Below are 27,845 nucleotides of genomic sequence, written 5' to 3' on the forward strand. Positions count from 1 at the left end.
GATCCAAACCTCCAGCTGAAATTTTTCAGGGGTCTGCAAATGGCAAAAGGTTGAAAACCCCTGGCCCAGGGCCATGTGAAAAGCACAGGATTTCGGCATCACAAATCCTCATGATTTTGTGGGTTTGGCTCGCACCAGCTCTCCGTGCAGGCTGGCCAAAGGCCGGGGCGGCTGCTGCCAACACGTGGGGCCAGAGTGTCCTGCCCCTGGGAGCTGGTTCTGGGAACATTCGCTGCCCTTTGCTCACATGTCCATGGAGCAGGGCCGAGGCACCCGTCCAAGGATCCAGGGGCGCTCCCCCCCCCGCTTTGTGCCCGGGGGCGGCTCTAACGCTGGGGGACGGTTTTCCAGTGAATAGTGAATTTGCCCCAGAAATGCAGAGTTGGGGGCAGCCAAACTGTCCATGAACTTGGGTCAAATTCAGTAAATAGTTTGGTCTGAAAAAAACCTTGATTCCTCCCCGCTTCGCCCCCCGACAAAGCAGCTGTTGATCCTTCCCAGCGCGTGTTTCGCCTTTTCATTCTGTTTGGAAGTTTGTTTTTCCATTTTGGGTGGGTTTTTCTTGGTTTTTCATTCTGGTGAAAAAAATCCACTTTCAGATTGAAACGAACTGATCTCCCCCCCCCCCCCACTCAGCATCTCGTACGCCGGGACAAAGTGAGCGCAAAGCTGGACCCCTCTGGAGCGCGTTACATTCCCCTTTGCACTGGTGCAAGTGACCCCCCCCCGACCGGGATCAGGGCCCTGTTGTGCCAGGCGCGGCATAGATCCTGGGTGGGAGCCTGTCCCCGCCCCAAAGAGCGATGCCTGCACTGCCATGAAGAGTCCCCCCTCCGGGCGGCACGGCCTTCCCTGGCCCCAGAGCAGCAACAATTTACTGCTGGCCGGTGTCAGCCATTGTCACCCACTCTCCGCCCACCTGCTCCGGGGAGAGGCTGGTTGGCAATCAACAATCTCTGCTCCGCAAATGAGTGGGGTCAGAGCCACTCCAATTTATTAGCTAATTGAAAGGCGGCAGCGAAGCCAACTACCAGGGGTGTTAGTGCAGGAGGAAACTGAACAGCGTCTCAGAGCGGCGCAGTGACCGAAACCGTGAAACCGGCCCTGCAGCCATGAGGTCAGAGCCGCCCGGTTCCGATAACCCGCCTGCCCCACCCGCTGCCTCTTCGCTTCTCACGAGCGCGGCTCCGGACCGAGGCTGATTTCTGGCACATTTCCAGACTGAAACGTGACCGATTTCTCACTGCGTAGTCAGGGCTCTGCTGCTTATTCAGGATCTCCCGGTCGGGTGCGGTTTGCACCCTGCTGACTCCACCAGGAGAGCAGGGCGCTGGCTGCAAAGTCGGCCTCCTAGTGCGAGCAGCAAGCGGGTATTCTGGGGATCCCAAAGCACCGCGCTGCTCTGCCTCACGGCCTGGCTACGAGCCTAGCAAGGGACTGGCCCAGCAGGAAACAGATTTTGGAGCAGCCCGGGCCAAGGACGGGAGGTGGGGGGGTGTAAAGGTGTCGGGGAGCCAGGATTCCCTGGCGCAGGGGGGAAATACAAGCTACCAGCCAGCCCTACGCGGCACGTTCACACAGCCAGACCCCCGCGTTAGCTCCTTTTCCTGACAGTGCCACTTCTCCACCTAATAAAGGGCTGGTTCCTTTGTGTTTCCCCCTCCCCAAGGCTGCCCCGGGAGATCCCGTCTGCTCCTAGCGCGGGACCAGGCAGATCTCGTAGCTGCGGGGCAGGGTGGCGAACCCGACCAGCCTCGGCGAGATGTCGATGTCTTTGGGCTCCACGGGGGAGCGGAAGCGGAAGTTCTGCAGGATGCTGGTGAGGAAGAGGAAGAGCTCCATGCGTGCCAGCATGTCCCCGAAACAATACCTCTTCCCTAGGCGAGAGGACAAAGGAGGCGTCATGGCCCGGCCGGAGCAGGGTGCCAGGGGCAGGTGGGACTCTGCGAGGGGGTCTCTCCCCTTGTCCAAACTCTGCCCCAGTCTGGAGCAGTGGCGGTGGTGACTGTTGGGGAAAGTAGGCACCGTTCGTTTGAAGAACCGTAGAGGGGGCAGCTGTGCTGGGAGGGGTTAATGAGGCAGATCTTTGAGCTCCAGACAGTCACTGACTTTGTGAAAGCGGCTGGACGCTCTGAGCCCTTCAGCTGGGCGAACAACAGGGGAGAAAAGTCCCCCTGATCTGTTCAGTGACCCTGACCCGGGACGGACGGCGAGGACCCGGAGGATGGAGAAATAACACGCTCAGGAGGGAGATATTACAGTCTGAAGGGATCACTGAGATCATCTAGCCTGACCCCAGCAGAGCAGCTGCAGGAGAATCTCCCGCAGTTACTTCCGCGACTGAGCCCAATAATCTGTGTTCAGCGAAAGCGTCTCTTGCGGAAAGGCAGCCAGCCTGGCTCTGCAGCACCAAGCGACGGAGACGCCCCCCCGCCCCCGTTCCAGGGGCTAATTCCACCCAGTGTTAAAAACTGGCCCGTTATTTCTAGTTGGGATTTACCACCAAGCTGCAGCTTTCAGTCTTTGGTCCCGTTCGGCCTTTGCTGGATTAGGGCCCCCGCGGCTGTCAGAACCCTCCTCCCCCAGGCGGTGCTGAGAGCCGGGGATCAAATCGCCCCTTAACCTCCTCTCTCCTGAGCTCCTGGAGTCTCTGTACAGCGGCTTCCCCAGACCAATGCAGCCTGGTGCTCCTCTCCGAACCCTTTCGTCTGTCAGCACCTCGTGGGAGGCCTGGACACTGGAACCGGCCGCGGCGTCCCAGCCCCGGGCTCAGCAATGCTGCAGTCAGAGGTAACGTCCCCTGTCTACTCCAAGGCCATATTCCCCACGGCGCCCTGGGCAGGAACCCACCCGATCACGCCACCGGGAGCCTGGCATCACCGGAGCGAGGGGCACACGACTGAGCCTGGTTCGGAGAAAAGGAACCGGCTACTCCCATGGGATGGCACAGACGGTAATTACCCAGGCGTGTCCATCGGCCTCACCCGAGGTCAGGGCACCACTGTGCTAGGCGCTGGACAGACCCCCGGGGAGAGACGGGCCCTGCTCACAAGGCCCCGAGTGCCCACGGGGCTTCAGCGCAGACCTACCCCGGAGTGTGTGTGAACAGCCCCCTTCACCCCAATGGAGTGACACCGATTTACACCGGCTGGGGATCTGGCCCCACTGACTCCAGTGGAGTGACACTGATTTACACCGGCTGGGGATCTGGCCCCCTTGACCCCAATGGAGTGACACTGATTTACACCGGCTGGGGGTCTGGCCCCACTGACTCCAGTGGAGTGACACTGATTTACACCGGCTGGGGGTCTGGCCCCACTGACTCCAGTGGAGTGACACTGATTTACACCAGCTGGGGGTCTGGCCCCACTGACTCCAATTCTCACAATTCTCTGCACGCAGGGTGAGGTCTAGTGGCCGGGCGGCCGGGCCAGGCCCGGATCTCGCTGCTTGGGACTCTGGGAACCGAGCGCTGCGGAGGGATTCGTACCTATTGAGAAGGGCACGAAGGCGTCGCTCTTCTTAAACTGGCCGTTGCCATCCAGGAAATGGCCGGGGTCGAAGGTGTCGGGGCTGCTGAATTGCGTGGGGTCATACAGCACGGATCCCAGCATCGGGTACACCTCCGTCCCCTGCGGGAGGAGAAGGCAACAAGCAGCAGGGATTAAACACAGATAACCCACAGCACTGGGACAGGATTTAGGGTCATTCTAACCACGGGAGGCATTTGCAATACAAGCAAATATCAAAATTCGAGCGGCCAGGAGAGGCCAGAATCCAAGGTTCATATCTGGTGTCGCCCAACGCCTCTGCTCTAGCTACTGCACTCGGCTGCTCCCGGAGTAGGGAAGGAAACCCAGGACTCCTCGTTCTCACCACTGAACCATGCTGCCCCTGCATACAGCTGTTGTCCAATACTTGGACTATAAGCTCTGTGGAGCAGCATCTTTGTGTTCTGTGCATGTACAGCACCGAGCGCGGTGGGGTCTGGTCCGTGACTGGGGCTCCTAGACACTCTGGGAAAACCAACAGTAAACACAGGACACAGTGGGCCAGATCCCCAGCTGATGGACCTACGCTGATTAGTACCAGGTGCCCAGACCGAGATCAGGGCCCCCCTGTGCCGGGCGCTGCCCAGACCCCGACTGAGATTAGGGCCCCGTCGCGCCGGGCGCCACCCAGACCCCAGCCGAGATCAGGGCCCCATCATGCAACGTACTGCACAGACATGGTGAGAGACACTCTGTCATAGGTCTCACCCCCACTTGGAGCTGTTGGGTTCCAATGTGGGGACCTGCCTTGGTTTCCCTCTAAACTAAAATCCTAGTTTAGCTCTAGTAAAAGCTGCCACCACCCAATCAGGAAATGTGGATTGGGACACAGTCCTTCCCCAAAATCCTAGGGAATCCCAAGAGCCCCAAATCCATGGAGTTCTTATACCCAGGAGAAATAAACCATTCCCTCCTGCTTCCTCCCCCCTCCCTTTTCCTAGGAGAGACACCGGGATCTAACTACAGAGGGATGCCTCCCCCTCCCCTTTCCCTGAGAATCCACCCAAGGAAAGACAAACCAAGTCCTTAATAGAAAAGAATTTATCAAAGAATAAAAAAAGAAAAGTCACTGTCTCTGTAACCAAGATGGAACAATACAGGGTCTAAACTTATCAATCTCTGGAGAGAATCCCCCCTCCTTTCTTTCTCAGTAAAAGCAAAGTAACAGCAAACAGGAATAAAGAATTTCCTTTAGCAAACACACAATTGCAAATATAGAAAGCAACTTAAAAGACTAATCCGCCTTTCTAATTAATACTCACTATTAAATAGTAGAAACTACTCCAGGAGAACTTGGAGACATGCCTGACCTCTCTTAGATCCAAAGAGAGCTCTAACAAAGAACACAGACAAAGGCTTCCCTCCACAGAGATTTGAAATTATCTCATCTCTGATTGGTCCTCTGGTCAGGTGGTCATCAGGTACTGCATGTTAACCCTTTACAGGTAAAAGAGACCTTAACCCTTAACTATCTGTTTATGACACACTCCCTGCCCCAAAGAGCTCCCAGACTAAATAGACAAACAAAAGCTCATTAACAGCATGGGGAAACTGAGGCACAGAACAATGCCCACGGTCACATGATGAGTCAGTGGCAGAGCTGGGAATTGGACCCAGACAGAGGGTGGGAGGGAAAGAGAGTCACTCGCGGTCCTGTAGCAGGGCTGGGAACAGAAACAAGGTCTCATAAGACCCAGTCCGGGGCCCAGCCCGCTAGATCACACGACTTCCCAGAGGCAGGCGGAGAACCCAGGCATCCTGAGCTCCAGACCACCCCGCTGCCCGCTGCACCGCACTGGGGCAATGCTGAGCCCTGCACAGCCATGGGGCGGGGTGGGGGATGGACGCCCCAGGACCCTACCTTGGGAATAGTGTATCCCCGGAACTGGGTGTCCCTGGTCACCCGGCGCGCCAGGCCCATGGGGATGACGTCACAGAACCTCTGGAACTCATGGATGACGGCGTCGGTGTAGGGCATCCGGCTCCGGTCCTCCATGCTCGGGGCGCGGTTCCGCCCGATCACCCGGTCGATCTCCTCGTGGATCCTTTCTGCACAGACGTCAGCACAGCTCAAAGGGGGGCCCTGTGCGAATCCAGGCTGACCCCCGGGGAACCGAGATCAGAATCTGGCCCTGCCCCCACTGCCGTCAGGGGGTGGCTGTGGATTAGCCCCGGGGGAACCGAGATCAGAATCTGGCCCTGCCCCCACTGCCGTCAGGGGGTGGCTGTGGATTAGCCCCGGGGGAATTGAGATCAGAATCCGGCCCCTAGAATTGGAATCTGAAATAGCCACACTGACCCGGCTGACCCGGCGTTCCCTGACCGCCGGCTTCCTTTGACTCACGATGGAGCGACACAGACAGGACCCTGCTCCCATGTGAAACTCGCTGCCGAGCTGTGACTGACCGGCCCCATCCGGAGCTGGTGTAAATGGAAGAACCGTCGCTGCCCTCAGCAGAGCCCGGCTGATTTACACCAGCTGAGGATCCGGCCCTTTGTGGTTCCTTTGTCCCCCTGTGATGTCACACTCCATACGATTTCATGGAACTATGCTAATGAGGGTGAATATATAGCATCTGGAATATGCTCCATGCGAAAGGGCTCTGGTGAGGGGTCGGGACAAAGCTCCCGCCACGGACCAGGCCTGTATCTGGAACTGGGAACAGGAACTAGAACCCTGAGGCCTATTGTCATTATGCAAAGTGGGGCCACGAATGGTGGCTTGGAATCTTGACGGCTCCCACAGGACAATTGGGTGTAAATGGCTGTTTACTCCCAACTCTTCCTGGGAGTCAGGCCGGAAGGATGGAGGCGGGGGGGGGTGGGTGTCCCCACAGGACATGTGACCATGTCACCTGGTGCTGGAATCCATCTTAAACCTGGGGCTGTTCCATTGAGAAGGGGGGGGGACCCAGAGAGACAAAGGATTCCCGCCTTGGGCCAAAGCTGTAAACGGAGGTGGAGCAGAACAAGGGGGCTGCAGCCATGAGAACCCCCCTAGGCACCACCTGAGCTGGGCTAACAGGGGCTGTTACCGGGGAAGGATCGGGCCAGGCTAGGGAGGAGACGCGGATTGGAGCATCTCTGAGGCGGAGATTTACCTGGATTCAGTTTCCTAACGTATTAGGCTCAGGCTTGCGTGTTTTGTTTTATTTTGCTTGGTGACTTCATAGAATCACAGAATCTCAGGGTTGGAAGGGGCCTCAGGAGGTGTCTAGTCCAACCCCCTGCTCAGAGCAGGACCAACCCCAACTAAACCATCCCAGCCAGGGCTTTGTCAAGCCGGGCCTTAAAAACCTCTAAGGAAGGAGATTCCACCAGCTCCCTAGGTAACCCATTCCAGTGCTTCACCACCCTGCTAGTGAAAAAGTTTTTCCTAATGTCCAACCTAGACCTCCCCCACTGCAACTTGAGACCATTGCTCCTTGTTCTGTCATCTCATACCACTGAGAACAGTCTAGATCCATCCTCTTTGCAACCCCCTTTCAGGTAGTTGAAAGCAGCTATCAAATCCCCCCTCTTCTCTTCTCTTCTGCAGATTAAACAATCCCAGTTCCCTCAGCCTCTTCTCATAAGTCATGTGCTCCAGCCCCCTGGTCATTTTTGTTGCCCTCCGCTGGACTCTCTCCAATTTATCCACATCCTTCTTGTAGTGTGGGGCCCAAAACTGGACACAGTATCCAGATGAGGCCTCACCAGTGCTGAATAGAGGGGAATGATCACGTCCCTCGATCTGCTGGCAATGCCCCTACTTATACAGCCCAAAGTGATTAATTCCTGGGGGAGCAAACAGCTGTGTGTATCTCTCTACCAGTGGTATAGAGACTGGACAGTTTCTGAGTTCACCCTGTATAAGCTTTATACAGAGTAAAACAGATTCATTTGGGGTTTGGGTCCCGTTGGGAGCTGGGTGTCTGGGTGCTGGAGGCAGGAGCACTTCTTACGCTGTTTTCAGTTAATTCTGCAGCTTGTGGGGGGTGTGGTTCAGACCCTGGGGCTGGGTTGCAGCAGGCTGGCCTGTCTGGCTCAACCAGGCAGGGTTCTGGAGTCCCAGGCTGGCAGGGAAAACAGGCTCAGTGGTAGTCTCAGCTCACCAGGTGGCAGTCCCAAGGGGGTCTCTGTGACCCAACCCATCACACCCCCTTCCAGTTACCTTCGATCTCCGGGTATTTCAGCAGGAGGAGGAAGCCGTAGCGCAGGGTGGTGCTGACGGTCTCCGTCCCGGCGAAGAAGACGTTGAGCGCCGTCAGAACAATGTTCTTCAGGAAAAACTCAGAGGAAGGATTTTCCTTTTCCTTTAACAGAGCGAGAGAAAAAAAATGCCAGGATGCTTGTGAGAACTCTGGGGATGTGGCTGGGAACGGAATCCGTCCGGGACTCCAGTGCACTGCACAGACGCCAGGTCAGCGCCCATTAGTGTGGGGAGCTGCATGGACACCAGCCGAACTCAGGGCCCCTGTTGGGGTGGGTGATAGACTGAGGGAGAATCCCTGCTCCAAGGAGCTCACAGTCTCAGAGGATGGCTCTCCATCCCCATTGTATAGGTGGGGAAACTGAGGCACAACGCAATGCCGTGATTCGACTAAGGCCACATGGGTGGGGGGGGTCAGTGGCAGAGCCCTGATCTCCTGAGTTCCAGCCCAGTGCTTTCACCAAAGCCTCTTGTTCTTCGCTATCTCTGGGGCTCGATTTCTCTGCCCCAGAAGGTTTGAGGCCTGAACTGACCCCGTTACCAGTTGAACCCCTGGTTACAATCAGGCCGTTTGGTCTCTCAGGCCTGATGCCGACCAAGCTGAGCCGTCCCCTCCGGCTACGGACGGTACCTGCTGCATTTTGACCAGGAAGCAGTCGATGAAATCCCGAGGGGCGCTGGGGTCCAGGGTCTCCTGATTCGCCTTCACCTTCCTCTCGATGAACTTCTCCAGCCCTGCCAGCTGCTTGAACGCTGCGCGCTGGGGGCCGGGCAGGTAGCGCATGGTGCCCGAGAACATCTCGTAGAGCTGGGGGGCAGGGAGAGCGGAGACCCCGCTGAACACAGGGTGGGTTGAGAGCCAATCTGTCTGCCTATATCCATCCCCAGCCCACGGATCGATCTATCTATCGATCGATCTATCTATCTATCTATCTATCCCCATACACCCCTATATCTATCTATCTATCCCCACACACCCCCTCTATCTATCTATCTATCCCCACACACCCCCTCTATCTATCTATCTATCTATCTATCCCCATACACCCCTATATCTATCTATCTATCCCCACACACCCCCTCTATCTATCTATCTATCCCCACAAACCCCCACTATCTATCTATCTATCCCCACACACCCCTATATCTATCTATCTATCTATCTATCTATCTATCTATCTATCCCCACACCCCCTCTATCTATCTATCTATCTATCTATCTATCTATCTATCTATCTATCTATCCCCACACCCCCTCTATCTATCTATCTATCTATCTATCTATCTATCTATCTCCATTCACACGCTCTGTCCACCCACCGACCTTCTCATTTATCTATTTCACACCCATCACTGCTGGTCCCAGGTTTTCCTGTTCGCTGCCCTCCCAGCATTCTCACATCCCCCTCCGCTCCCCTAGCTAACCAGCGCTCCCCCTGATCCCGCAGCCCGGGGCAGGCAGGTCTTGGAGCCATGGGACGTGGCCTGGGGTGCCCCCCCCGGCGTACCTGCCCCCAGGCCGTGGCGGTGAAGCGGAAGCTCTCATTGATCATGTGGAGCAGGGAGAGGAACTCCTCGTCCTCGTAGTCGAACCGGTCCCCGAAGACCACGGAGCTGATGACGTTGGACACCGTGCGGCTCAGGAAGTAGGTGGGGTCAAAGGGCAAACCTAGGGGGTACAACCAGCGTTGGGTGGGGCACAGGTGAGCCGGGGGGCTGTGCCACGGACCGTCTCTGCTGCCACAGCCCCCGTGGTCCCCAGGGACCCCCTTCTCCATGATCTCGCAGCGGCCACCTGCCACGTGGACACAAGCGCCGCCCTGAGCAAAGGGGGCCACGAAGCCGAGAGGCGAACACTGGACTGGTTCCCCCCAGCCAGCAGCGCCATCGGTGGCTCTGCCCCACTCTGCTTCCCAGGACCGGGGGCATCTCAGCACCGCACCGTCTTCACCCTGTTCCCGACCCCCCTTCTCGGCAGGACCGGGGGTCTGTCCTAGAGCTGGGAAGTGAACAGAGATCTCCTGAATGCCTCGCTCGAGCCCTGCCGGGATGACCCATGGCTCAGTTTCCCCACCCACCTTTGTAAACCACTTTGGGAGTGACAGACAAACCCTTCTCTGAAGTTAATTGGTGTGGGGTGGAGAGATGGCTGATTAACTGATGCTGTGGGGCTGGCCCCATATTGACCCCAGTGGAGCTATGGCCAGTTCACACCATCTAGGGGTCTGGAGCCCCCCTGACTCATGTGGCCCCGGCACTGGAGGAACAAGACACAGACAAACCTTTCGTGCCCCGCAAGGCTTCCAGCAGGAACTGCGCCTCCTCCAGGATCCGCTCCTCGATGCCTCGCTTGCCCACCCCGAAGTTCCTCAGCGTGGTGATGGAGAGTCGCCGCAGCTGCTTCGCTCTCTCCCCGTTGCTGAAGGCCACGCCTGGGGCGAGCAAAAGAGCAGAAGGAACCAAATAACGGGAGGGTAGCTAATGTGAGGCCAATTTTTTAAAAGGGCTCCTGAGGTGATCCTGGCAATTACGGGCCGGTGCGCCTGACTTCAGTACCGGGCAAACTGGTTGAAATTATAGTAACAAAATTGCCAGACACACAGATGAACATAGTTTGTTGGGGAAAAGTCAACATATTTGTTGTAAAGGGAAATCACGCCTCACCAATCTACTAGAATTCTTTGAGGGGGTCAGCAAGCATGTGGACGAGGGGGATCCGGTGGATATAGTGCACGTCGATTTCCAGAAAGCCTGTGACAAGGTCCCTCCCCAAAGGCTCTTAAGCAAAGTGAGCTGCCACGGGATAAGAGGGAAGGTTCTCTCATGGGTCAGTAACTGGTTAAAAGACAGGAAGCAAAGGGTCAGAATAAATGGTCAGTTTTCAGAATGGAGAGAGGTAAATAGAGGTGTCCCCCAGGGGTCTGTGCTGGGCCCAGTCCTGTTCAACATAGTCATAAATGATCTGGAAAAGGGGGAAGCAGTGAGGTGGCAAAATTTGCAGATGATACAAAACTAGTCAAGATAGTTAAGTCCCAGGCAGACTGCAAGGAGCTACCAAAGCATCTCACAAAACAGCAGATGAAATTCAGTCTTGATAAATACAAAGTGATGCACATTGGAAAACATCCTCCCACCTGTACATACAACATGATGGGGGCTGAATTAGCTGTTCCCACTCAAGGAAGAGACCTTGGAGTCACTGTGGATAGTTCTCTGAAATCATCCACTCAATGTGCAGCGGTGTCAAAAAAGCAAACAGAACATTGGGAATCATTAAGAAAGGGAGAGCTAATAGGACAGAAAATATCATGTTGCCTCTGTATAAATCCATGGCACGCCCACAGCTTGAATACTGCGAGCAGACGTGGTCGCCCCATCTCCAAAATGATACATTGGAATTGGAAAAGGTTCAGAGAAGGGCAGCAGAAATGATTAGGGGATGGAACGGCTGCCGTATGAGAAGAGATTAACAAGACTGGGACTTTTCATTTTGGAAAAGAGACGACTAAGGGGGGATGGGATAGAGGTCTATAAAATCCTGACTGGTGTGGAGAAAGTCAATAAGGACGTGTTATCTACTCCTTCTCATAACACTAGAACTAGGGGTCACCCAATGACATTAACAGGCAGCAGGTTTAAAACAAACAACGGGAAGTATTTCTTCACCCAGCGCACAGTCGGCCTGTGGAACTCCTTGCCAGAGGGTGTTGTGAAGGCCAAGACCATAACAGGGTTTAAAAAGAACCAGATAAATTCCTGGAGGACAAGTCTATCAATGGCTACTAGCCAGGCTGGGCAGGGATGGGGTCCCTGGCCTCCGTTTTCCAGAAGCTGGGGATGGGCGACAGGGGATGGGTCACTGGCTGATCCCCTGGTCTGTTCATTCCCTCTGGGGCACCTGGCACTGGCCACTGTCGGAGGACAGGACACTGGGCTAGATGGACCTTTGGTCTGACCCAGTCTGGCCGCTCTGATGTTCTTATGAGGACTCAATAGCTGACCACTCCTGAGTTTTGAAAGTTTATTGAGGCTTTTTCCTTCGGGGTGGGGAGCAAGTGCAAAATGCCAAATGAAATGTGGAGGGGGGATTTTTTAAAATGATGCCCCCCCATCTAAATGAGAATCCCTCCCCCCCTCCAATTGAATTTGGACCCACTCCACAGATCGACGACTGAACTGAGACGCTCCCTCGCCATAGCCCGGCGGAGCTGAGCGGTGGCTCTGTCTCCCAGGATCTAACAGGTGGGAGGCTGGTCCCTGCGTCAATCGGTGGTTACATAAAGACAGATATTTCCAGGATTGCTGGGAACGGCCCAGCCAGCCCCCTGCTCTGCTCTGCCCCAAGCTATTGGGCAGGTCCCTAGATGGAGCAGGTCGAGGTCGGCATTGAGCGACACTGCCCCGGCTGGGAGCTGCCCCCTCTGCGCCCCCGGGGCTCGCTCCCCTCCCGCACCCGTGACTGACCGTAGCCCTGGGCGATCCAGTCGAAGGTGGCTTGTTTCCCGCGCCCGCTGAAGTCCTCGGCCTGGTCCACCAGGGCCTCCTTCACCGCCCGGTAGCCGCACAGCACCACCACCCGCCGGGAGCCCAGGTGGAGGGTGTAGACGGGCCCGTAGCGCTCGCTGAACTGAGACGGAGACGCCGTGTGGGCCGGGGGGACGGAGCGTCGGGGACACACAGACACGGGCCCTGCCCCTCCTCACCCCCCACAGAGCACCCCTTTCCCACCCCAATGCCTGCCCATCCCCCGCTCCCCCATCCCCATCCCCTGCCTTTCCCCTCCCTGCCACCCATCCCCACCCCAAGATCCTCCCACCCCCAGCCCAGCCTGCTCTTTGCCCCTCCCCCCGGACACCTCCCCCTCCATCCTGCACTGCCCCAGTGCCCCTCCCCAGCACACCACCCCCAGCCCCAGAGATACCCAGAAGAAAGTTCCTAAGGGCTGAGCAGGTTGGCGGCTCGGAGGGGGCATTGGTGGGAGCTGGAGAGCCCCTCATGGGGTCAGGGCTCCCTGGGATGTCCCGGGACGAGCCCACCTACCTTCATCAGCGACTTGCGCATGTTGCTGAGCTCGACCTGCAGCAGGTTCCCGAGGAGGGGCAGCGGGGTGGGCCCTGGGGGCATTTTCCCCCGGCCCTGCATTTGCCGCCAGGTGGAGAGGAGCAGGAGGCAGGAGAGGCAGATGACCAGGAACAGGGTGACGGCTCCCAGCAGATCCATGGCTGGCTGGGAGCCTCCTCCACTCCACTGCCCTTCTCCGCAATCCAGCGCTGCAGGCGGTTATATACCCAGCCGGCAGGGCTCTGGAATCGCTGCCTCTTGCACAACCCACTTGTGCAACTGAGGGTTGGCTTCCCTCCACCCCTGGGGAGGGCTGGTGGAACAAGGGATTCAGCATTCCCGGGACACAAAGGTTCCAGCAGAGTCAGTTTGTCCGTCCTCCCATTGTAGAACTGATCAATGAAATTGGTTTTAATTGTTCACTTTATTAATGTAACTTCAGAAGTAAAGTTTTGTGAATGAAACAACGTTCATTCATAAAACCGGTTACCCCAATAACTGGCTAATTGACTATGAAAATGCTTGTTAAGAGCCAGCGCTGTTCAGTCAGCTGCCTTGGTAAGTTTCACTCTCAGTCCAATTCCTGCTTAAATCACTGAGACTTGCCCTGTTTCAGTATCGTAACTTCTGTTCACCAGTCACTACACTTGCCTACGCTGTAACTTCTGTTCACCGTTTGCCATATTGTAATTCAAAGCCCATTTTAAAACACTCGCTCCATTTTGTAAAAGCTTCCTCCAACCTTCATGTTTGCAAACCCTGCTGTAATCTTATTAGTTTAGTTTAGCTGTGTGACTGCGGCATGTATGGGTGATGGAATCAACCTCCAGCCCCAGCCTGTCCTGATGAAATGGAGTTCAAACCCCACCGGCTGAAGCTGCAGACAAGAGCCCTGACAACGTAAGCAGAGTCCACCCTAAACAGAAAAGGTGCAATAGAAGGAAGATCAAAGCCAGGTCCCAGGCTGACAGTCGCCTGCAATTGATGGGTGATCAGTCACCAAACCCAGAGGCAGCAAGACCCATAGACTCTTGTTCAAACTGAAGCCTACAAAAAGGACGGGTGAGATGGGAGACTTTGGAGGGTAACGTTCTGCTGCCAGCATGGAAGGGCATCGGTGCAGGCCCAACAGAGACCCAGCTCGTCCTTGCGCCCGGCTTTCCTGGCCAGTTACCGCCACAAGCTATGAACCCAAGCTGGGAAATCAAGCCACAGACTCAAGCTATGTCCAGGACTGGTAAGTATGCAGCAGCTGCAGAACATCTGATGGGTGTGTGTGTGACTCTGTGTGTGTGTGTGTGTGTGTGTGTGTGTGTGTGTGACTCTGTGTGTGTGTGTGTGTGTGTGTGTGTGTGTATTAGGTATAATGTGTGTGTAGAAGGATTAAGATATTAGTTATTGGTCTTAAATCAAATTGTTACCATAATAAATATGGCATCTTTGTCTTGCCCCCGAAAAGATCCTGTGTAGTTTTGTCTCCACAACACCATCGGGCCACTTCCAACTTGACCAAACATCGTGCTCGGGGGTTGGGGGGGGATATTAGCCACCCGAGCCCGGAAACGCTTCAGCCAAGGACATTGGACTGGAAGGAGCCCCCAGTTCCCCTTGTCTGCACCGGGAGTTACGCTGGTTTTGCTTCGCAGCTGAGCTATGCGCATTCTGGGCCTCTTCTCGCCTGGCGCTGCGGGAGGCGTAGGGGAAGCCGGTGGAATTCAATACAAGAAAGCAAGGGGCAGACAGGCAAGCTAGGCTGGGAAGTTATTCCCCAAGATGGGCCCTGAGTCTTTTCTAGAGCCGGGCGAAATGTTTTCAGCCCAGAGTAAATTTGCCCCAAAGTGCATTTTTCAGGGCACCAAAACTAGTCATGAATGTGGGTCCAATTCTGCAAATAGTTCCAGCCACAAAAAACCTGATTTTTTCCCCTTTAAAGTCGAAAGAGTTTGTGTCCGTCCGTTCGCAAGGAAATGTCCTGACTTTTCATTTCGAAACGGTGCCTTGTTCTGAAATGTAGCTAGATTTCTATAAAAAACAAAAAACGGGTTTTAAAAAAAACCAGCTGAAAAATTAAACAATGAAAACTGGACAAACTGCGTTTTGGATGAAAAGCCACCCTGAGGAACTAACCGAAAAACGTTTCAAATGGCAGGTTGGTTTTTTTCATTTCAGTTTGGGTGGTTTTTGGTCTGGGACAATTATTTGTCGGGTTTTTATTCCGGTGAGAAACTTAAAGAAAAAACCTCGGGTGAATCAGTGTAAACTGCCCGAGTGAGACCAACGTCAACGGCGTTACTTCAGATTTACACGGACATAACGGAGAACAGAATTTTCCCGAGGAGCATATTCCTCCAGGCAGTCAGCAACGGCTGCTGCGAATACCGGGTAACAAAGGGGAAAGCGGGAGTCGCATTGCAGCTTTATTTAAGAAGGTGACCAGTGACGGATGCACACTCCAGTGAGAGACAGCGGCATGGTCAGATTCATCATCATCCCGGTGCTGAGAGCAAGCCGAAGTCCTGTCACTCCCACGCAAATGATCCCCACCCCATCTGAAGCCAGCTGGAGGGTACAGCTATGGGAAAAGGTTTCTGTTTGAAAGGGAACCTGTCGAATTTGCGGCCTGGCACAAACCTTCACCTCCAAATTCACCATTAAAGCTGTGGGATTTAAACACAATTCACTTCCCCGCCCCCTAAAGAGCCTGAACTGATAAGGCCCAAAATTGGATGTTGGAAAGATACTGCGAATTTTGAAATTCGGCTGGCAACAGATTTGTTTGCCCTGAAATTCCCCCGGTTTGTAAATGCCCCCCCCCCCCCACCAATCTTCACAAAATCGAAAGATCCCCAAAGTTTCACACAATCTGCAAGATGCTTGGAATGGAATTGTGTGTGTGTGTGTGTGTGTGTGTGTGTGTGTGTGTGTGTGTGTGTGTGTGAGAGAGAGAGAGAGAGAGACTGAGCCCAGGGCTACGCTGCACCATTAGGTCCACAGAAGGCAGCTTGTGTGGGTCCCATGATGTCAGTGTCCACACTACAGCCTTCGCCCCACAGATGTGAGTGTCCTACTACACAGACCTGCCTCCCTTACATCAGCTGTCTCGTCAATTGCATGGCAGGAGCAGTGAAACTGACAGGAAAGTCCCTTCCCCAACCCCGCTCCCCTGGAGAGCTGGGTGGCTGGACACTGCTTCCGGCTGCGAGCCGGGGTGAGACGCCCGAGCAGCCCCTGCCGAGAGCCGGGCAGCCGTGTGAGCTGTGAAATGGACAGGGCTGCCCGGCTCCTAGGGGGAGGGGGCTGGGGGAGGCTGAGAAGCCCCGAGAGACGTGCTCCTGCTCCTGGCGGGGAACAGGGAGCAGAGCAGCTCCTGGGAGGGAGCTGCCAGCGGGGCAGAGAGACGGGGCTCTCAGCCCCCCACACTGCCCGTCGTAGGTGGGGGGAAGCGCCCCTGGTGAGGGTAGGGTGGACATGCACCATGGCTGTAAGTTGGCAACCTATAGGTCGAGTTTGGTGAGTCATGTAGACGAACCCTCAGAGACAGTGTCTCGTTAGGGGAGATCTTGTTCCCTTGTGCAGCTGGAAAACAGCAGCCGGATTCCCGCAGGAGATTCACCCCCTTGGGTCCTTCTTCTGATGGGCCCAGTTCTCAACATGATACATGGCCGGGTCTTTCCTTCCCCCAGGTTGCTCCCTTCCCTCCCTCCCCAAGGCTGCTCCGGGAGATCCCGTCTGCTCCTAGCGCGGGAGCAGGCAGATCTCGTAGCTGCGGGGCAGGGTGGCGAACCCAACCAGCCTCGGCGAGATGTCGATGTCTTTGGGCTCCACGGGGGAGCGGAAGCGGAAGTTCTGCAGGATGCTGGTGATGAAAAGGAAGAGCTCCGTGACAGCCAGCATCTCCCCGAAACAATACCTCTTCCCTAGGAGAGAGGACAAAGGAGGCGTCATGGCCCGGCCGGAGCAGGGTGCCAGGGGCAGGTGGGACTCTGGGAGGGGGTCTCCCCCCTTGTCCAAACTCTGCCCCAGTCTGGAGCAGTGGGGATTGCTGGGGAAATTGGGTGCTGTTCATTTGAAGGTCTGTAGAGGGGACAGCCACATGCCATTCCCGTGCTGGGAGGGGTTAGTGGTTTTCGTCAGGCCCGACTTTGATGGAGAAGCTCTCACAGGCCTGGTTCAAAGGGTGGGTCGGGTGCTCTCAGCCCTGCAGCTGGGCGAATAACGGATTTTTCAGAAAAACTGGAGAAAACATTGTTTTGCACCGAAGTGAAATGAAACTGTTCGAGATTTTCGTCACATCGAACGGTTGGAAAAAATTTCATCTCGGCCCGTCTGAAACGTTTCGTTTTGACTCAATCCAAGTTTCGATTGAGTCAAAACGAAATGTTTGAGTTGAGCCGAGATGAAATTTTTATCAACCTTTGGCTTCGTTTGAAACATTTTTGACTTAAAAAAAGTTAGAGGAAATTTTGAAACTCTAACTAGTTTCTCACTGAAAAATGGAAACGCCTGGTTTAGAAAGTCTTGCAACGTTTTGATTTGTTCAGAGTTCTGGCTCCTTTCTTTCCGACACAAACAATTTGGCGACATCGATGTCGATTTGTGACATGGTCGTGTTTCACCGATTAAGGTGCCAATGAAGAATTACCCCCATCGCCCTGTTTAATGATACTGAGCTGGGATGGACTGCGAGGACCCAGGAGGACAGAGAACTAACACGCTCGGGACCCAGATCCTCTGGCCAGAAGGGCCCATTGGGATCATCTAACCTGATCGGTCCCTGCTCACAAGGCCCCGATTCCCCAAGGGGCTTCAGCGCACACCTACCCCGGAGTGTGTGTGAACGGCCCCCTTCACCCCAATGGAGTGACACTGATTTACACCAGCTGAGGATCTGGCCCCACTGATCCCAATGGAGTGACACTGATTTACACCGGTGGAGGATCTGGCCCCACTGACTCCAGTGGAGTGACACTGATTTACACCGGCTGGGGATCTGGCCCCACTGACTCCAGTGGAGTGACACTGATTTACACCGGCTGGGGGTCTGGCCCCACTGACTCCAGTGGAGTGACACTGATTTACACCGGCTGGGGATCTGGCCCCACTGACTCCAATTCTCACAATTCTCTGCACGCAGGGTGAGGTCTAGTGGCCGGGCGGCCGGGCCAGGCCCGGATCTCGCTGCTTGGGACGCTGGGAACCGAGCTCTGCGGAGGGATTCCTACCTATTGAGAAGGGCACGAAGGCGTCGCTCTTCTTAAACTGGCCGTTGCCATCCAGGAAATGGCCGGGGTCGAAGGTGTCGGGGCTGCTGAATTGCGTGGGGTCATACAGCACGGATCCCAGCATCGGGTACACCTCCGTCCCCTGCGGGAGGAGAAGGCGACAAGCAGCAGGGATTAAACGCAGATAACCCACAGCGCGGCTGTTGGGGCACGATTCAGGGTCATTCTAACCACGGGTGGAATTTGCAGCAAAAGCAAATATTAAATCGCAGGAGCCTGGTCAGGCCACAATCCGACGGTCACGTCTCGGCACGTGTCTCCCAACGCCCTCTGCTCTAGCTACTGCACTCGGCTCCTCCCGGAGCTGGGAAGGGAACCCAGGAGTCCGGACTGCTCGTTCTCACCACACTGCCCCTGCGGATTAACACTGAGATTGAGAGCTCTGTGGGGCGGCGTCTTTTGTGTGTATTTGTACCGCACCGAGCGCGGTGAGGTCCTGGTCCGTGACCGCGGCTCCTCGGCACGATGGGAACACAAAATACAGCCAATAACAATCCTGGGCCAGGCCCTCAGTGGCGGTGCCTGTATTGATTACACAGCGTGAACCTCCTGGCTTTCCGTACCCGCCGTGTGCATTCTAAGATGGCACTAGAAGTCAGGCTAAGGGTATTTATCCACATGGATGAGTGTTATTGTTAGGTGTATTACGGCACCTCCCAGAGGCCCCAGCTGCAATCAGGGCCCCGTCGTGCCAGGCGCTGGACAAAGGGAGCGATATTCCCTGTCCCAAAGGGCTTCCAGTGTAAATAGAAAAGTGTTGGAGAGTCATTGACACCATTTGTTCATTTAACATGTGGGGGAAACTGAGGCACAGGGCGATGCCCTCGATCACATGCTGAGCTAGTAGTTGAGCTCTCGTGAGTCCCGGTCCGGTGCCAGGCCCACTAGGTGACCCGACTTCCCAGAGGCAGCATCGAGCCCGGTCCGCTGCCCTGTCTGCGGCTCTGCGCCGGCCTCCAGAGAAAGCGACAGTGCTGAGCCCTGCACAGCCATGGGGCGGGGCGGGGGATGGACGCCCCAGGACCCTACCTTGGGAATAGTGTATCCCCGGAACTGGGTGTCCCTGGTCACCCGGCGCGCCAGGCCCATGGGGATGACGTCACAGAACCTCTGGAACTCATGGATGACGGCGTTGGTGTAGGGCATCCGGCTCCGGTCCTCCATGCTCGGGGCACGGTTCCGCCCGATCACCCGGTCGATCTCCTCGTGGATCCTTTCTGCAGAGACGTCAGCACAGCTCAAAGGGCGGGCCCGTGCTGAGGGCTCAGTGTGGGGCCGGCATGGAGCTGGCATGCAGCTTTGTGGCTACCTGGGGACTCTGCCAATTCCACCAATCTTCCCGTGGGAGCTGAGATCAGGATCCGGCCCTGTCCCCACTGCAGTCAGGGAGTGACTCTGGATTGACCCCAGGGAGCTGAGATCAGGATCCGGCCCTGTCCCCATTGCAGTCAGGGAGTGACTCTGGAGTGACCCCAGGGAGCTGAGATCAGGATCCGGCCCTGTCCCCACTGCAGTCAGGGAGTGACTCTGGATTGACCCCAGGGAGCTGAGATCAGGATCCAGCCCTGTCCCCACTGCAGTCAGGGAGTGACTCTGGAGTGACCCCAGGGAGCTGAGATCAGGATCTGGCCCTGCCCCATTGCAGGCAGGGAGTGACTCTGGATTGACCCCAGGGAGCTGAGATCAGGATCCGGCCCTGTCCCCAATGTAGGCAGGGAGTGACTCTGGATTGACCCCAGGGAGCTGAGATCAGGATCCGGCCCTGTCCCCATTGCAGGCAGGGAGTGACTCTGGATTGACCCCAGGGAGCTGAGATCAGGATCTGGCCCTGTCCCCATTGCAGGCAGGAGTTAACTCTGGATTGATCCCAGGGAGCTGAGATCAGGATCTGGCCCTGTCCCCATTGCAGGCAGGGAGTGACTCTGGATTGACCCCAGGGAGCTGAGATCAGGATCCGGCCCTGTCCCAATTGCAGTCAGGAGTTAACTCTGGACTGACCTCGGGTGAACAGAGGTCAGAATACGACCCCTGGCATTTCAGCTTGCCATAGCCACACTGGCCCGGCTGACCCGGCGTTCCCTGACCGTCGGCTTCCTTTGACTCACAATGGAGCAACACAGACAGGACCCTGCTCCCACGTCAACTCGCTGCCGAGCTGTGACTCTCTGGCCCCATCCGGAGCTGGTGGAGGAACCGCCGCTGCCCTCAGCAGAGCCCGGCTGATTTACACCAGCTGAGGATCCGGCCCTTTGTGGTTCCTTTCTCCTCCCTTTGCAGTTACCTTCGATCTCCGGGTATTTCAGCAGGAGGAGGAAGCCGTAGCGCAGGGTGGTGCTGACGGTCTCCGTCCCGGCGAAGAAGACGGTGAGCGCCGTCAGAACAATGTTCTTCAGGGAAAACTCAGAGGAAGGATTTTCCTTTTCCTTTAACAGACCGCGGGGGAAGAAAGGGACGTTTGAGAGAACTCCGGGGCTGTGGCTGAGCTCAGATTCACTGTGCTCGCAGCCGCCAGCTGGGAGCAGCCCCCCCCCCCCCGCCCGCTTCAGGATGCTGCACAAAAATGGAGCAAAAGACAATCCCTGTTCCCAGGCGCTTACAGTGTGAGAGGATGGCTCTCCACCCATTGTACGGATGGGGAAACTGAGGCACAACACAATGCCGTGATTCGACTAAGGCCACACCGGGGGTCAGAGCCCAGATCTCCTGAGTTCCAGCCCAGTGCTTTCACCAAAGCCTGTTGTTCTTCGCTATCTCTGGGGCTCGATTTCTCTGCCCCAGAAGGTTTGAGGCCTGAACTGACCCCGTTACCAGTTGAACCCCTGGTTACGATCGGGCCGTTTGGTCTCTCAGGCCTGATGCCGACCAAGCTGAGCCGTCCCCTCCGGCTACGGCCGGTACCTGCTGCATTTTGACCAGGAAGCAGTCGATGAAATCCCGAGGGGCGCTGGGGTCCAGGGTCTCCTGATTCGCCTTCACCTTCCTCTCGATGAACTTCTCCAGCCCTGCCAGCTGCTTGAACGCTGCGCGCTGGGGGCCGGGCAGGTGGCACATGGTGCCCGAGAACATCTCGTAGAGCTGGGGGGCAGGGAGAGCGGAGACCCCGCTGAACACAGGGTGGGTTGAGAGGTGATCTAGCCATCCCCGGGCACACCCCTCTGTCTGTCCATCTCTCCCCACTCAGACTGTCCATCTATTTCACACCCATCGCTGCTGGTCCCAGGTTTTCCTGTTCGCTGCCCTCCCAGCGTTCTCGCATCCCCCTCCGCTCCCCTAGCTAACCAGCGCTCCCCCCGATCCCGCAGCCTGGGGCAGGCAGGTCTCGGAGCCGTGGGACGTGGCCTGGGGCGCCCCCCCCCCCGGCGTACCTGCCCCCAGGCCGTGGCGGTGAAGCGGAAGCTCTCATTGATCATGTGGAGCAGGGAGAGGAACTCCTCGTCCTCGTAGTCGAACCGGTCCCCGAAGACCACGGAGCTGATGACGTTGGACACCGTGCGGCTCAGGAAGTAGGTGGGGTCAAAGGGCAAACCTAGGGGGTACAACCAGCGTTGGGTGGGGCACAGGCGAGCTGGGGGGCTGTGCCACGGACCGTCTCCCCTCTATGGATCCCACAGCCTCCCCGAGTCACTCCTGTCCCACCACCTGCCGTCTTCACATGCGTGTCAGCAGGGGAATGGTCCTGCTATGCACACGGGCTGGCCACAGGAGCCGAGTTCTCGCTCCCACTTCCTTCACCCTCCCGTGCAGCAGAGTCCTCGTAACCCCGACAGGGCTGGGCCCCAGATTCTGGGGGGCTGCACCCTGATTCTCATCAGGGTCACTTCGGAGAGGGGCCAGGGTGTCTCCACTGCGGGGTCCTCGCTTCCTCGACCCACGGATCCGAGCATTAAATTCAAACCTAACCCAACCCTAACCCTATTAAACACCTGTCAGAGCTCAGGTGCAATGGGAGAGGTAGGGAACAAGGACATGGGCACCGGCCGGCTCTGGGATGTGAGACCTGTTCACCGCCTGTCCCGGGCCCTGGCTCTGCTGTGGTGACCTCGGGTCGGACCCCTGCTCTGGTGGTGCCCAGGTGGCAGGACTCTTCTCCCCATTTGGGTCACAGCCCCCCTCTGAGTCCAGCCTGCAAGATCTCTGGTCTGGAGACATCTCCCTGCCCAGGGCCCCGCTGGCTCGCCCCAGCCGCTCGCCACGCTTGGCTGCAGGGTTACGTGTGGCCGGGCCGGTGCCTCTTATCCCGGCTCTGGCCCCGTGGCTCCCCTTGCAGCTTGGCCCGGGCTATGCCTCGGTGTGGCTGCCCTGGCTCCCGGCTGCTCCAGCTCCCCAGCTCTGCCTCCAGCCCAGCTACTTTACCCTTAGCTCTGCCCTCCTCTGCTTCTGACAGCTCCTGCTCACATGGAGGATGGACCCCCGGGCTCTTAACTCCCTCATTGGCTGGCCTGCCCCGTCAATCGGGCTGACCTTCAGCAGTGGCCTCTCCCCATTGGCCCGGGGGACTGTCAGTCTCAGGATCTTGATTTCTCATTGGACCTACCCCTTTCTTTTTGTACAGGGAGAAGGCCACCAAAAAACGCACTGAGCATTCGTGGGGGCCGACATATTACACCTGGCTGAACTGTACCCGGAGGGTCGACCCCGCAGCGCTATGCAGAGGCAGCGAGGGGGGGAAAACTAGCCCCGCCCTCGTGAGCCGCCGGTTCTTTCCCCGGCCCTGCCGCCGTCTGAGCCCGTCACCGGGAACGCAGCAGATCCCAGACGGACCCCAGGCAGCGTGTCAGCAAGAGACCAACACGCCAACACACAGGCCTTAAATCCACAGTTCCAAAGTTCTTCATCCAATATTGACAAAGGCTTTTTCTGCCTAGCACAGAGATTTGTTTGCTGGCTGTTTATCTGCTCGGATCGCTTCCCTGCCAGACACGCAGGCAGCTTTTCACATGTCCTGACACCTCACAGACACAGGCTACATATTACATCCTATGGTGGCGTCCTGGTCACAGAGGTAATCAGGCGGAGCAGGGATTTGAGCCCACACCTCCTAGGCTGGAACCCCACTCGCTGGCCTGCGAGGTGAGCACGTCCCTGCTCCCTGACTCAGTTTCTCCACCTGCACAATGGGCGCTATGACACTGATCATCTTTACAAAGGGCCGCAGGTAAGACCCTCAGCCGGCGTCAACTGGTGTTGAGGTCAACGGAGTGATGACAATTTGCGCCAGCTGGGGGTCTGGCCCCACTGACCCCAATGGAGCCCTGGGCGGTTCCCACCAGCTGGGGGTCTGGCCCCATTGACCCCAGTGGAGCTCCGGGCGGTTCCCACCAGCTGGGGGTCTGGCCCCATTGACCCCAGTGGAGCTCCGGGCGGTTCCCACCAGCTGGGGGCCTGGCCCCATTGACCCCAGTGGAGCCCTGGGCGGTTCCCACCAGCTGGGGGTCTGGCCCCATTGACCCCAATGGAGTTCCAGGCGGTTCCCACCAGCTGGGGGCCTGGCCCCATTGACCCCAATGGAGCCCTGGGCGGTTCCCACCAGCTGGGGGTCTGGCCCCATTGACCCCAATGGAGCCCTGGGCGGTTCCCACCAGCTGGGGGTCTGGCCCCACTGACCCCAATGGAGCCCTGGGCGGTTCCTACCAGCTGGGGGTCTGGCCCCATTGACCCCAGTGGAGCTCTGGGCGGTTCCCACCAGCTGGGGGTCTGGCCCCATTGACCCCAGTGGAGCCCTGGGCGGTTCCCACCAGCTGGGGGCCTGGCCCCATTGACCCCAATGGAGCCCTGGGCGGTTCCCACCAGCTGGGGGTCTGGAGCCCCCCTGACTCCGTGGCCCCGGCACTGGAGGAACAGGACCCAGACAAACCTTTCGTGCCCCGCAAGGCTTCCAGCAGGAAATGCGCCTCCTCCAGGATCCGCTCCTCGATGCCTCGCTTGCCCACCCCGAAGTTCCGCAGCGTGGTGATGGAGAGTCGCCGCAGCTGCTTCGCTCTCTCCCCGTTGCTGAAGGCCACGCCTGGGGGGGGAAGGAGCAAGGAACCGGACTGTGATACAGGGGGCCCGAGTGGCGCTGTTTGCAGTACCCCACAACGCAATCAACCACTAGGGGACGCTAGCGAGAACCCTTTCCGCAGGCCGGTCCTGCCCCGAGCTGGGCTGCGGATTTATTTTATTCGCTGTATCGTGGGGGCGGCTGGCAGCTGGGATCCGATGGCATTAGATGCTGAACAAACATATAACACGGAGAGCCAGTTCGTGCCCTGAAACATCCGCCGGGGGAATCCCTCTCCTGCCGTCCATCTCCACCCTCTGACAAACAGAGGCCAGGAACACCCTTCCTTACCCAGCCTGGCCAATAGCCATTAACCTCCATGCGTTTATCCAGTTCTCTTTTAAACCCTGGTATAGTCCTGGTCTTCACAACCTCCTCAGGCAAGGAGTTCCACAGGTTGACTGCGCTGCGTGAAGAAGAACTTCCTTTTATTTGTTTTAAACCCACTGCCCATTAATTTCATTTGGTGACCCCTAGTTCTTGTATTATGGGAACAAGTAAATAACTTTTCCTTATCCACTTTCTCAACATCACTCATGATTTTATAGACCTCTATCATATCCCCTCTTAGTCTCCTCTTTTCCAGGCTGAAAAGTCCTAGCCTCTTTAATCTCTCCTCATAGGGGACCCTCTCCAAACCCCTCATCATTTTAGTTGCCCTTTTCTGAACCTTTTCTAACACCAGTAGATCTTTTCTGAGATGAGGATTCCACCTCTGTACGCAGTATTCGAGATGTGGGCGTACCATGGATTTATATAAGGGCAATACGATATTCTCCTTCTTATTCTCTATCCCCTTTTTAGTGATTCCTAACATCCTGTTTGCTTTTTTGACCGCCTCTGCACACTGCGTGGACGTCTTCAGAGAACTATCCACCATGACTCCACGATCTCTTTCCTGACTCGTTGTAGCTAAATTAGCCCCCATCATGTTGTATGTATAGTTGGGGTTATTTTTTTACTTTACATTTATCCACATTAAATTTAATTTGCCATTTTGTTGCCCAATCTCTTAGTTTTGTGAGGTCTTTTTGAAGTTCTTCACAGTCTGCTTTGGTCTTAACTATCTTTGCCACCTCACTGTTTACCCCTTTCTCCAGATCATTTATGACTAAGTTGAATAGGACTGGTCCTAGGACTGACCCTTGGGGAACACCACTAGTTACCCCTCTCCATTCTCAGAATTTCCCATTAATTCCTACCCTTTGTTCCCTGTCTTTTAACCAGTTCTCAATCCATGAAAGGACCTTTCCTTTTATCCCATGACAGCTTAATTTACGTAAGAGCCTTTGGTGAGGGACCTTGTCAAAGGCTTTCTGGAAATCTAAGTACACTATGTCCACCGGATCCCCCTTGTCCACATGTTTGTTGACCCCTTCAAAGAACTCTAACAGATTAGTAAGACACGATTTCCCTTCTGATGGGGCAGGATTTCCTGGGAACCCCGTGTCCCTAGTCTGCTCCTCCTGCACATTCATGTGTCTTTGAGGTCTTCACATTTTCATTTTTTATCCTGTCATTTCTTAACTTCAAGGAGGTTTTCACCGAAAACAAATGGAAACAACGCCGAATGAAATGTAGAAGGGGAGGGAATTTCATTGACTTTCTGCCCCTTTCTAAAGGAGAGCTTTTGCCCTAAAAAAATTCACTTTGGACCCACGGAGATGTTCCCCTTGCGTAGCCTGGCGGAGCTGAGCGGTGGATCTGACTCAGTATCTAACAGGTGGGAGCTGGTCCCTGCGTCGATTGGTGGTTACATAAAGACAGATATTTCTGGGATTGCTGGGAACGGCCCCACCAGCCCCCTGCTCCGCTCTGCCCCAAGTTTTGGGCACGTGTCCAGCTGGAGCAGGTCAGGACTAAGCGGATGAGCCACAAGATTTTCACCAGCCGCAGCCCCGGCCGGGACCTGCCCCCTCTGCTCCCCCCGGCTCGCTCCCCTCCCACGGGCGCCACTGACCATAGCCACGGAAGAGCCAGTCAAAGGTGGCTTGTTTCCCACGCCCACCGAAGTCCTCGGCCTGGTCCAGCAGGGCCTCCGTCACCGCCTGGTAGCCGCACAGCACCACCACCCGCCGGGGGCCCAGGTGGAGGGTGTAGACGGGGCCGTAGCGCTCGCTGATCTGAGACGGAGATGGAGACGTCGTGAGACATGGGGATGGCGCATCGGGGACACACAGAGACACGTGCCCTGCCCCTCCTTGCTCCCCACAGAGCACCCCCAAACCCCCACCTCTCCCCGTCCCATCAACCAACCCCTCCCCTTCTGCACCCCCATCCTATGCCAGCACCTTTCTCTTCCCACGATCCCCCACCCCATGACTCCCCTCCCCACACCCCCAACCCTTGCCCCTCCCCACAGCAAACCCTGCCCCTACCCCACCCAGTCTGCCCCTCCTCCATGCCCCACCTCTGCCCCCTGACTACCCCCTGCACGTCTCCCCAGCACAGATCCCCCTCCCCACCCAGAGATACCCAGGGTCAAGCTCGTCACCGAGAATTAATAAAGTTCCTAAAAACTGAGCAGGTCGGAGGCTCTGCGGTAGGGTTGCCAATTTTGGTTGGACGCATTCCTGGAGATTTCATCACTTGAAATAATCTTTAATTAAAGATTAATCTTTAATTCCTGGAGGGTTGGCACCATTATCTGTGGGGCTGTCGGGGGGTCAGGGCTCCCCAGAACGTCCCGGGACGAGCCCACCTACCTTCATCAGCGACTTGCGCATGTTGCTGAGCTCGACCTGCAGCAGGTTCCCGAGGAGGGGCAGCGGGGTGGGCCCTGGGGGCATTTTCCCCCGGCCCTGCATTTGCCGCCAGGTGGAGAGGAGCAGGAGGCAGGAGAGGCAGATGACCAGGAACAGGGTGACGGCTCCCAGGAGTTCCATGGCTGGCTGGGAGCTTCCTCCGCTCCACTGCCTTTCTCCGCAATCCAGCGCTGCAGGCGGTTATATGCTCTGGAATCCTGCCTCTTGCACAACCCACTTGTGCAACTGAGGGTTGGCTTCCCTCCACCCCTGGGGAGGGCTGGTGGAACAAGGGATTCAGGATTCCTGGGGCAGCAAAGGCTGCAGCAGTGTCACAGTTTGCCTGGCCTCCCATTGGGCCACTCCCAGTTTACAGCAGGGAAGATTTTCCAGTTGACTAAACTTCGGTGCAGGGGGGATGATATTGGATACCCGAGGCTGGAAAAGCCTCAGCCGAAGACATTGGGCTGGAAGGAGCCTCTTGGCCCAGTCCCTAGCTAGTGCAGGCCATCCCGGCGGAGAATCCTGTGCAGCAGCTCACCAAACTCCACCTTCTCACTAGTTCGCCCCCCGCCGCTCCAGAACCTCTCGGCTCTGACAGTTAGGAGCCTCCTCAGTCCTAGCCGCTGTTGATTCGTGGCCAGCTCCTGTGCCAACATTGTCCTGTAGTTTCTCCAACTCTTCTCCCTGCCTGGCGCCCCCCCCGATGCATGCAGAGAGGGCAGTCGGATTCCCTCGCAGCCTTCATTCTCCCTAGTAGGGTGAGGATTTTAAAGCACTCAAAACCAACCAACCAGTTTGCAACAAAATACTTTCAAAGAACGCCGCCTCTTTCTCCTGCAGGTGCCCTGAAATCAGCTACGGCAACAACTTAAGCATCAAAAGCAACTTTTAAAAACAGTTTTAAAACCACTTCTTGCACAGAGTAAAACCCCCGGTGGTCTGAACACTCACAGCCACTTTGCAGCAAGTCCT

General features: G+C 56.5%; 2 protein-coding genes across 3 annotated transcripts; both read right to left on the reverse strand.

The window, feature by feature from the left end:
* Positions 1-972: 972 nt before the first annotated feature.
* LOC120388412 (cytochrome P450 2A13-like) lies at positions 973-13,014 on the reverse strand. 2 transcript variants are annotated; one of them, XM_039510226.1, is made up of 9 exons: positions 12,784-13,013; positions 12,208-12,370; positions 10,026-10,175; positions 9,252-9,412; positions 8,375-8,551; positions 7,705-7,846; positions 5,413-5,600; positions 3,491-3,632; positions 973-1,877 (listed from the first exon to the last, which is right to left on the reverse strand). In XM_039510226.1, exons 1-9 carry the CDS (start codon positions 12,961-12,963, stop codon positions 1,696-1,698), a joined length of 1,485 nt encoding a protein of 494 aa, XP_039366160.1. In that variant the 5' UTR covers positions 12,964-13,013; the 3' UTR covers positions 973-1,695. The 2 variants fall into 2 exon arrangements, with proteins under 2 accessions (XP_039366160.1, XP_039366161.1); XM_039510227.1 differs by lacking the exon at positions 973-1,877 and adding an exon at positions 1,884-2,005 and having other exon boundaries at positions 12,784-13,014.
* Positions 13,015-15,208: 2,194 nt separating this feature from the next.
* LOC120388415 (cytochrome P450 2A13-like) lies at positions 15,209-27,011 on the reverse strand. The gene is made up of 9 exons (XM_039510229.1): positions 26,832-27,011; positions 26,087-26,249; positions 23,941-24,090; positions 21,452-21,612; positions 20,985-21,161; positions 20,368-20,509; positions 19,116-19,303; positions 18,027-18,168; positions 15,209-16,721 (listed from the first exon to the last, which is right to left on the reverse strand). Exons 1-9 carry the CDS (start codon positions 27,009-27,011, stop codon positions 16,540-16,542), a joined length of 1,485 nt encoding a protein of 494 aa, XP_039366163.1. The 3' UTR covers positions 15,209-16,539.
* Between the last annotated feature and the right edge of the window lie 834 nt (positions 27,012-27,845).

The sequence above is a fragment of the Mauremys reevesii genome, linkage group 22, assembly GCF_016161935.1.
Source record: "Mauremys reevesii isolate NIE-2019 linkage group 22, ASM1616193v1, whole genome shotgun sequence".
Lineage (NCBI taxonomy): Eukaryota > Metazoa > Chordata > Testudines > Geoemydidae > Mauremys > Mauremys reevesii.